We start from the raw sequence: 10829 nt of genomic DNA, 5'->3' as shown, positions 1-10829 counted from the left end.
TCCCTATGATAATTAAGGTCACCTGTTCACGTTCTACCACTGTACTTCAATTTAATTACAAAACTGCCACCGTCAGTTTTCTCTGGCGGTTTGTAAGAGGTAGACTAAAACGGGACTATTGTTTCGTCTTCTCCACATTACTTCGGAAATTCAAACCTCAAAAAACCGCTCAAACCTACTCCGAAATAGAGAAATATTAATCTCCGGCGGCCACATTCTTAGACACATACCTTCTCCGACGACTGTTTTGCTCAACGGTGAAGCAACGCCGACTCTGAAAAGTACTTCACAGAAAAAGCCCCAAATTTTAGGGATTTGAAGAATTGCAGAACTCGAATCGTCTACCTCGACCGGGTAATCTTTCAGCCTTGATTCTCAGAAACTTCTCTTACTTAATTTCGAGTCATTGATATAGTATTTAGTTTTGGAATTATAAGTCGAATATGATATAATTATTTCTGCATTTGATTATGAAACAAAACAATTCGATTCCAAGTTTTGGTTTGAGTGAAGATTTAAAGGTTTTTTGAGTGGAGATGATCAATGACTGTCTTCAAATTTTAGTTTGATGCTGTAACATAGCCAGTGACATAGGCTACTGACTGGGTATCATTTGATTTTGGAGGGGCTCTGTTTCCATTTTGGTGTGATTTGATACAGAGACATGGACAGTAACATAACAATTTATATGGAGATAATGACTGTGTGTCATGCTGTTTAGGCTTTAGGCTTTACTTGAATGGAAATTCTGCTAGTGCAAATACATATTTTATAGGCTCAGATAATGAAACTGGCCAGTGAGGTCACTGGCCAGGTCGCTAGACAAGTCAAAGGCCAGATAAGTCACTGGAAAAGGCCAACTCATTGGCAACGTGTGTTAAACTCCTGTCAATGATCATGTAACTGATCATGTAACTGGCCATGTAACTTACAATGCATGCAACTTATCATGTAACTGGTCATGTAACTGACGTTGTAACTTACAACATATGTAACTGGCCAAGTAACTGATCATGTAACTGACGTTGTCATTGAAATGAGCTGTAACTGACCATGTAACTGATCATGTAACTTACAATATATGTACCTAGCCAAGTAACTGACTACGTAACTGATTATGTAACTGCAAACTCAATCCTAACCTTCTTATTTTTTCAACAGAATTTAAACATCAGAAATGGCAAGAACAAAAAGAAAAGAAAGGGAACCAAGCGATGATGACGAAGACTACCAAGAGGTGGAATCAGAAGATGAAGAACACGATCGAACGATACACAGAAAGAAGAATTCGAAGAAGAGCTTGAAGAAATCAAAAAAAAGGAGACAGGAAGAAATAGAAGAAGAAGAAGAAGAAGAACCATCACTGAAGCAGATTCTCAAGAAGAGCTTAAAATCAAAAAAAAAAAGACAGGAAGAAACAGAAGAAGAAGAAAAAGTAGAACAATCACCAAACAAGGGTTCCTCTTTGGTGCTATTTCAAAAAACTGAAGCAGCACCAAAGAGGAAGAGAAATGTGAAACCAGGACATGTGCAGTACAGGTGCACATTAATAAGTTTCTTGAACACAATTAAAGATAACAAGAAGAATCTCAGTGCAAGAACATTAGATTTGCTCAGGCAGTCACCATTTGGAAATATTGTCGATGCATTCCATGGTGGCTACATAGAGGAGAAGTCAGCCAAGAAATCTGATGATTTCATTACACTCCTCCTGCAGGCCTACGACCATGAAACTGACCTCTTCTTCTTTGGAAAGAAGAAATTCAGGATCTCGACAAGAGATATTTCAAAGATCCTAGGAATGCCAGAAAAAGGTGACTTGGTCCCAAAGACTTCTGAGGGTGCATATCAGTCCGACTTTGTCCAGCAGTTTTTTTCAAACACAGCGAGAATTAACAAGAAAGCCGTGGAGAAAGCTCTGCAAGATGCGCTGAAAGACAATCCAACAACAGAGGATGGGATTGAGAAGAAGGACAAAAATGTGGCAAGATTAATCTTGCTGGACTTGTCCATCAAGTTTCTGTTCCCAAACGCAGGAGGAACAATTTCATGGGACTACGTCAAAGCCTGCGAAAATTTGGATAAGATCGGATCTTATGACTGGGCAAGGGAAGTTGGAAGCTTCTTAAAAAAGTCTATAAAGACTTTGAAAAAGAAAAAGGAGTCAAGCAGCCCATATGGTAATACGGGGGGCTGCGTTCTGATAATACTGGTAAGTTACTGTCAGACTGAGATGTAACTGGTCAAGTCACTAATCAAGACAAACTGCATGTCATTCGTCAAGTCACTATGACTAATTTTTTTTTGTTTTTTGTGCAAGCAGTACTGGTTCTGTCAAAAGACTGGAAAAATCAAGCCAATATCTGGAAGGGAGAACGAAGATCATGGGATGAGAAAATGGGACATCCAGAAGCTGATACAGAATTGGACAAGTTTTAACAGCTTGAAAAAACTAGAGGTATTTTCTTCTATGTCAAAGTAGTTGTCACTGGCCAAGTAACTGGCCAAGTAACTATCTTGGTTAAAAGTCACCGATTAAGTCACTATCACACTGCATGTCAATGGCCAATTCACACTTCATGTCACTGGCCTTCATAACTGTTGTAAACATGTCATTGCTCATGTCACATAGCATGTCACTGACATATTGAATATGTTTCTTTCAGAAAATCTTTGAAAACCTGAAGGAGGATAGAGAGGAATCAGAATCCGAGGAAGAGGAGAATAGATCAGATGAAGCAAAGACAGTTCCGGAAAGAGAGGAAAAAGGAACTGATGATCAGAATTGTGAAAACAAAGAAGATAACCTACAAGTTGAGGTGGCTGAACAGGAAACAACTTCAGAAAAAAACAAGTGGGAGAAAGAGCTTCAGAAAAAGGAGGAGGAGATAAGATATATCACTGTGGAGAAAGATAATTTGAAGACAAAACTGAACGAAAAGGAACAGGAACTAAGGAAAATCACGGAGGAAATGATGAATCTGGAGGAACGAAATGCTACACTTGTGACCGACAATTTCTGCCTTGCATCATCGGTGAAGGAGTTAGAGATAAAATTGAAGGAATTGGAGCAAATGTTGAGCCAAAAGACTCACACCTCAACAGCAGCTCAGCAGCACAGCTCCCCACCACCTACCTCTGCAGAAGAAAAAAATGAATCAAATGGAGCTGCATCTAAGGCTGCTGAAAACGAAGAAAATAAAGATCAATCGACTGTTGAGGAAGCTCAGTCCCATGGCATCTGCACAGTCGAAGAATGTGCAGCAGCAGCAGCTCAATCTCCACCTCACTGCACAGTGCAAGAAGAAACTCAATCGACAACTCCATCGCAAAAGGACTCACTGTTCCAGAGCCCCACAGTCTGCATGCTCACAGTCGAAGAAATGGAAAAACAACCTGACATGTTTCAGATAGTAAAAAGTCCTGTAGCTGCGCGTGGCCTTCCACTTTGTACGTTGAGCCCAGAGAAAGAGGAGAAGACACCAGAGGAGAACAAAAAAGGAGAGTTAACAATGCGCCTTACAGAGCAACATTCTGGTGAAACTGTATCATCAATGGGTCTCTACTCTTACGTTGTGAGATTAAAGAATAGGAGAAGAATACAGAAAAAGGACAACATTTACTGGTGGGGGGATGTGAAAGCAAAACGAAAGAAGAAAGCAAAGGAGATTGAAGAGAGATTGAAAGAGGCTGAAAAGAAAGAAAAAGAAGAAAAAGAAAAGGAGATGAAGGCCTCACTGCCAGATGCTGAACGTAAAAGGCTAGAACAGATGGTAGCACAACAGAAGTTGGACGATGTACCAGAGGATGTTCGGGAAGCAATAAGACAGATGGACGCTGCAGAAAATGCACAAATCAATAAAGAGCAAGAAGAGAAGCAGCTACCTCCTGAGGTCGTAGACTGGGAGGAGAGCAAAGTATACAAATTTATGGACCAGGACACCAAGAGGAGAGTCCAGAAATACTGGCAAAATGCACCATCAGGGTAATACTTTAATTAAGTCAAAATTCTATTTTAAACTTATTGTCACTGGCCAAGTAACTGTTTATGTAACTATCAAAGTAACTGGCCAAGACGAAAGTTCTATTTTAAACTTATTGTCACTGGCCAAGTCACTGTCCATGTAACTGACAAAGTAACTGGCCAAGTAAAGTCGCTGGCCAAGTCACTGTCCATGTAACTGTGGAAGTAACTGGCCAACGAGTTGGGCAAGTGAAGTCATTGGCCAGGCCAAGTCATTGGGCATGTGATTGTTAAATAAACGACATCACTATCTATGTTACTTACACTATTCATTCTTTGCAGAGTATACTTCTGGGATGGAAGACAGTATGGAGCACAAATTTCAAGACAGGATTTAAAAGACATGATCATGGACGAACCGATAGCAAGCAATTGCATCGAATGTTATGGAATTCTCTTGACTGATCAGCTGTTGGAGAAAGAATCACAAGGCTTGGATGTCCCAACTTTTATGAATCCCTTGTGCTGGGTAAGTAGTGGAACGATTATCAATCTACAATCAAAGCAAATGATTCTTAATTGATAATAACTTGTCTTCTTTTTTTCTTACAAACAGAATTCTGCAGAAAATTTGACGGTGTATTATGTACATCTGTACCTATGCGAACCACTGTTCCAGAATCTGGCAAGATCCAACTATATATTGTTCCCAATCTCACATGAATCAGGATTTCATCATACACTGCTCATTTTTGACAAGGAATTAAAGAACTGGTCCCACTGTGATTCAAAAAGACCGAAAAAATCATCAACTGGAAAATCCTTTAAAAATGTACAAAAAATGGTATGGAACACTTTCGTCATACTAATTTCATATATTTAATTTAAGCAGAAAGCATATTATTGATTATGTTGCGATGTTGGAAATGCAGGTTGACATGGTAGAACTTTGGATGACAGCAGTAAAAGAACAAGCCGATGACATGCTGGAACAGGGATGCAGAATGAAATTTGATGAAAAGAACAATTCAGAAGAAGAACTGAAAATGATGGAAGTTCCATTGACTGAAACCGAGAGAGAAAGCATAAAGTGGATCAAGAATAACTATAAAACAAAAATGGCAGTGACAGAACTCAAAGACAACCCTCAGCAAGGAGAAGATTCGTAAGTACACAGCTCTTTAAAAATGTCAATATAATCATTATAAAGTTCAAATTCATTTACTTCAATTTTTATATGATGAACAGATTGGATTGCGGACTTTTTGTAATGTACACAATGGAGAAAATTTCGAAAAAAGGGAAAATTTCAAAGAAGCTCACAAAGGATGATATTTTGAAGTTTAGAGCTCATGTTGTAAAGTCATTTGCAGAAAGTAGGCACAGCTGGAACTCAACACATGAAGAATCGTAGAAATTTGTTTAGGGAATAGGATAGGTTATATAGTTTTTTCGAATTGATTATTCATTTGTTCAATCGGAATTTCAATTTTTTAATATTTTCTTGCAGATATTGCTTCAGTATATAAAAGTTTGTTTGATATGATCTTCTGAAACGAATTCATGTACTTAGGTACCTTTTAAAGTAAGTAACTGGCTAAGTTACAGAGACACTGAATGTCACTGGAAATGGCAACCTGTATGTCATAGACCAAGTCACTGGTCAAGTCACTGTACGTCTCAACTAACTGGCAAAGTCACTGACAACGTAACTGCCCAAGTAACTAGCCTAGACACTAAACGAGTCAATCAATAAGTCTACAAATCTTATAGCAAGACACTGAACAAGTAATCACCCATGATTTGGCAAAAATAATTGTAAAAGCTAATGTCATGAACCAATACATAAAGCAAGTAACTGTAAAAAAAATTCATGTCCTTATGTAGCCTATAAAGTAACTGGCCAAGTCACTGGCAAAGTAACTGTAAAAAAATTCATGTCCTAATGCACCCTATAAAGTAACTGGCCAAGTCACTGGCAAAGTAACTGACAAAGTCACTCACTAGCAAAAGACAAGACATTACCAAACTGATCTTTTTATTTTTAAATGCAGCGTGCCGCTGCACCGCAACTGCAGCGTTCCGCTGCACAACAACAAACAAAGTTTAAGTTTCAATTAAAAATCTGTAAAAGCTAATGTCATGAACCAATACATAAAGCAAGTAACTGTAAAAAAAATTCATGTCCTTATGTAGCCTATAAAGTAATTGGCCAAGTCACTGGCAAAGTAACTGTAAAAAAATTCATGTCCTTATGCACCCTATAAAGTAACTGGCCAAGTCACTGGCAAAGTAACTGACAAAGTCACTCACTAGCAAAAGACAACACATTACCAAACTGATCTTTTTATTTTTAAATGCAGCGTGCCGCTGCACCGCAACTGCAGCGTTCCGCTGCACAACAACAAACAAAGTTTAAGTTTCAATTAAAAATCTGTAAAAGCTAATGTCATGAACCAATACATAAAGCAAGTAACTGTAAAAAAAATTCATGTCCTTATGTACCCTATAAAGTAACTGGCCAAGTCACTGGCCAAGTAACTTTAAAAACTAATGTCATGAGCCAATAAATAGAACAAGTACAAGTACCTGTAAAAATTAAAGTCACTGCTTATGTCACTTTCTATGTTTGAAATTACCTATCTAACCATTTAACTACAAGTAAACTGCCAGTGGCAGTTATCTAACCCGAGCGCGACTATTTCTCTTGGTTCATTTTCACAATTTCAAAACTCAGAGAAACTTTATACGATTTTTGCCCTAAACTCACAGAAACTGCTCAAAGATTTTCTCTCCGGCTAAAACAGCGGACAACGACTGCTTTCCTCCACCGTAAACGGTGGGTAAGCAAGAGTGATTCACCGACTAAGCCCCAAATTCTAGGGTTCTACAAATTTACCGAAAATTTACCGGTAACTTCCTCCTCCTTCTTTCATATAATTTCGATTTGAATAGCTTGCGTTTTGTTTGAATTAGAAAAGACATATTTCAATTACATGTGGAGTCTCATCAGAAAATGAATTTGCATGCGACATTTGTTTGAATTACATGTGGAATCTGATGAGAAAATGGTGAGACTTGTTTAAATTACATGCGGAATCTAATGAGAGAAAATGATGATTTCTGTTTGAATTACATGTGGAATTTGATGACAAAATGAATTTCCATGTTAGTTTTGTTTGAATTACATGTGGGATGATGCGAGAAAATTTCAGCATTTTGTCATTGTTCAATGTCTTTGTCACTGCCCATGTCGCTGCACTGGTCACTGGCTATGGTCATGTAACTGGTCATGTAACTGGTCATGTAACTGGTCATGTCACTATCATAAACATGTGCATAAATATGTCACTGGTTAAGTAACTGTCAAAAATAACTATTGAATTCTAATTTTCTTAACTGTTTACAGGATTTTTTTAAAAAAGTTCGAGGAATGGACCAACTAAAAAGAAAACAAAGTAAGGAATCTGGAGAAGAACAATCTGAAGGACAAAGTCCAGAAGAAACAATTGCAGAAAAGTTGAAAGTGATAAAATGGAAGAAACTGAAAGAGAGAAAAAAGCGAAAGCAGAAAACTGAAGATGAAGAAGAATCAAGTGAAGATGAGGAAGGAACAACTGGAGATGAAGAAGAATCTGATGAAGAACAAGTCCGGCGTAACAAGACGAAGAAGGATAAAAAGAAGAAAACTGGAAACCAGAAAAGAAGAAAACCGGAAGGAACTGAAGATGAAGAACAATCTAATGAAGAACAAGTCCGCAGTAAGAAGAAGAATAAGATTAAAAAGGAGAAAAGAAGAAAAAGGGAAGAAAATGAAGATGAAGAAGAAGTTCGTGCAAAGAAGAAGAAGAAAATGGATAAAAGGAAGACCAAAAAAGAGAGTACAAAGAAGAAGGAAGAAACTGACAAGGAAGAAGATACAAAGGATGATGAAGAGGAAAAAGTCCCAGGGAAAAGGAAAAGATATGTAAAAGAGGGTTATGTGCAGTATCGCTGCACAATGCTTGCTTTTCTGAAAACAATTGCAGAAAACAAAAATAACCTGACTGAAGGTACTTTAGAGCTGCTGCAGAAAACACCCTTTGCAACGCTGATAGATGCATTCCATGGAGGTTCAATTAAAGAAAAGGATGCAAAGAAATCAGATGATTTAATCACACTTCTGCTACAAGCATACAACAGTGACACAGACCTTTTTGTGTTTGGGAACAGGAAATTCAGAATGTCAACAAGTGATATATCTATGATTTTAGGAGTGCCGGCATCCGGGTTATCAGTACCAAAGACCAAAGAAGGGGCATACAAATCTGAGTTCGTGACTAAATACTTTGACAAAAAGCAGAGGATCAACAAGGCGGCTGCAGAGGAAGCTTTGAAGAAGGCATTGGCAGAAACTCCAGAAACAGGGGATGAAAAAACGAAACGGGACAGAAATGTTGCCGTATTAGTACTCTTGAACCTTTTCATCAAACTCCTGTTCCCAAACTCTGGAGGAACAATATCTTGGGACTATATAAGAGTATGTGAAGAGGTGGAAAGTCTGGGAAAATATAGCTGGGCAAAGGAAGTTGGCGACTTCCTTAAAAAATCAATTAAACGAAAGGCAAAAGAATCCCAAAACATGGCAGGTTGAGTGATATTGGTGATGGTAAATTCCCGTAACTTGTTAAAAATTTGTTTATGCATGATTTTGCTGTCGTATGCTGTTGTAACTACAAAAACTAGATCAGTGTCATGTCACTGTTAAGGTCACTGGACAGGTAACTGGCTAGGTCACTGTTAATGTTACTGTCAAGTTTTTGTCACTGACAATGTCACTGTTGTATTTGCATATGTCATTGGTTATGTTTGTGATATTCATATGGGTAAGCAGCTGTTTGAAAAATAACTAACTAGTTTTCTATTTTTATTTTTTATTTTCCAAACAGTATTGGTTTTGCCACAAGACGGGAGTAGTGCCGCCAATCTCTGGAAGAGAAACCGAAAAACACGGAATAAGAAAGTGGCAATTAAAGACCCTGATAGAAAAAAAAGGGGATTTCAACACCATGGGAAAGTTGAAGGTATGTTAATTTGATGTAGATAAACTAGGTCAATGGTCTTGTCACTTGCTCAGTGACCTGGTCTTGGTCAGGTCACTGACCAAGTCATTGACTATGTAACTGCTCATGTTATTGTTATATTTTCATGTCACAGTGCATGTATCTTTGCATGTCTATGATTGTGTTGTTGTTTTTTTTCTGTCACTGCTTATGTCACTGACAACTTTTGTAATTTTGTTTCAGAAAATCTTTGATAAAGTTAAAGAAGATGCAGAGGAAGAAGATTCTGAGTCTAATACAGACACAGAAAGTAAAGAAAAAAAGAATGATGGGCAAGAAGATATTGTTGAAAATAGAACCAGTGGAAACATTAAGGATGAGAAGATGGAGACAGAGATAGGGAAGACCAATGAAGAGAAGAACGAATTACAGAGAAAGCTGGAGGGAAAGGAAGAAGAGCTAAGTGCTTTGAAAAAAGAAGTTGAGGAGAAAGACAAGGAAATTGGCAGAATAAAAGAAGAGAATGAGGATGTGTTAATGGAAAATGAGGTGCTGAAAATTGAGAAAGCCTCACTAATTAACAGAGTGAAGCACTTGGAGGGCATAGTGATGACACTAACTGAGAAGTTTGAGTCGCCAATAGCACGTCCAGGTGATGACAACGACTCAACTCCTCCTCCCCCACCACCTAGTTTCCCTCCGCCAAAACCAAAGGCCCCTCAGGACAAGCCAACTGACAGCAAGCACTCCAAAAACACAAAATCTCAAGGTGGTAGTCAGGGAACTCAATCACAACCTGCCTGCTCCACAGCAAGCGCATCTGAGATGGCATCTCACTCAACCGACCAAGGACATCAGTCACCACTTCAATGCCTTGCCCAAGCAGCTGCACAGATTCATTCACCAACCTCTCATGAGGTTAAATTGAGAATGACGGAAGATGCTTGCACACCGAATACTGCTTGGGTTAATGCATTGTTTGTGTTTCCACCTCCGGGCGTGTTTCAAACTCCACCTCCAAGAAAAGTCAGTTTGGAAGATATGCAAGCAGAGCCAAACAAGTATCAGATCATTATATCACCAGAGGTTCAGCCTGTTTTTGACGTCGAACCAGTCAATTACATTCCTCCTACAGAACAGATGACAAGAGCTGAGTTCATCAAGCCAATTTTAGAGGAGATATCAGGGCAGGACTCAGAATCTATTGGCCTCTATTGTTATGTGGTTAGGACGAAGAGAAAGGAGAGAGTACAAAAAACACATCATATTTTCTGGTGGGACGAGGTGAAAGAGCAAAGGCAGAGGGCGAAAATGACCAGAATCACAGCACAGGAAAAGAAAAAAGGACAGACAGCTGAACAGAAGCCACAGGAGGAAGTGATACATGATTTGACGATTAATGTGGATGACGAGGAACAAACAGAAAAAAACGAAATTGAAGTGATAGATTGGCAAAAACGACAACTGTACAACCTACTTGACAGCCCAACTAAAAGAAAACTAGAGAAGTACTGGAACAAGGCAGAACAAAGGTAATGTTTCATGTTACAGCTCACAAGATAGTGACTTAACTTGCCATGTAGCTGTCTGAGTCACTGGACAAGTCACTGTCCAGATCATGGCAATTGCAATGTAGCTGGCCTAGTCACTGGTCAAGTCACTGTCCAAATCATGGCAATTGCCATGTAGCTGGCCAAGTCACTGTCCAGATCATGGCAATTGCCATGTAGCTGGCCTAGTCACTGTCCAGATCATGGCAATTGCCATGTAGCTGGCTAAGTCACTGATCAACTCACTGTCCAGATCATTGGCAAGTGAAAAGT

At 38.8% G+C, this 10829-nt stretch overlaps 1 protein-coding gene across 1 annotated transcript; it reads left to right on the top strand.

The window, feature by feature from the left end:
• The first annotated feature begins 4212 nt into the window (after nucleotides 1-4212).
• LOC133734387 (uncharacterized) lies at nucleotides 4213-5378 on the top strand. Its single transcript, XM_062162030.1, has 4 exons — nucleotides 4213-4493; nucleotides 4581-4808; nucleotides 4897-5129; nucleotides 5213-5378. Exons 1-4 carry the CDS (start codon nucleotides 4278-4280, stop codon nucleotides 5376-5378), a joined length of 843 nt encoding a protein of 280 aa, XP_062018014.1. The 5' UTR covers nucleotides 4213-4277.
• Nucleotides 5379-10829: the final 5451 nt, after the last annotated feature.

Source organism: Rosa rugosa, chromosome 1, assembly GCF_958449725.1.
Source record: "Rosa rugosa chromosome 1, drRosRugo1.1, whole genome shotgun sequence".
NCBI lineage: Eukaryota > Viridiplantae > Streptophyta > Magnoliopsida > Rosales > Rosaceae > Rosa > Rosa rugosa.
This window is presented reverse-complemented; position numbering and strand designations above follow the sequence as displayed.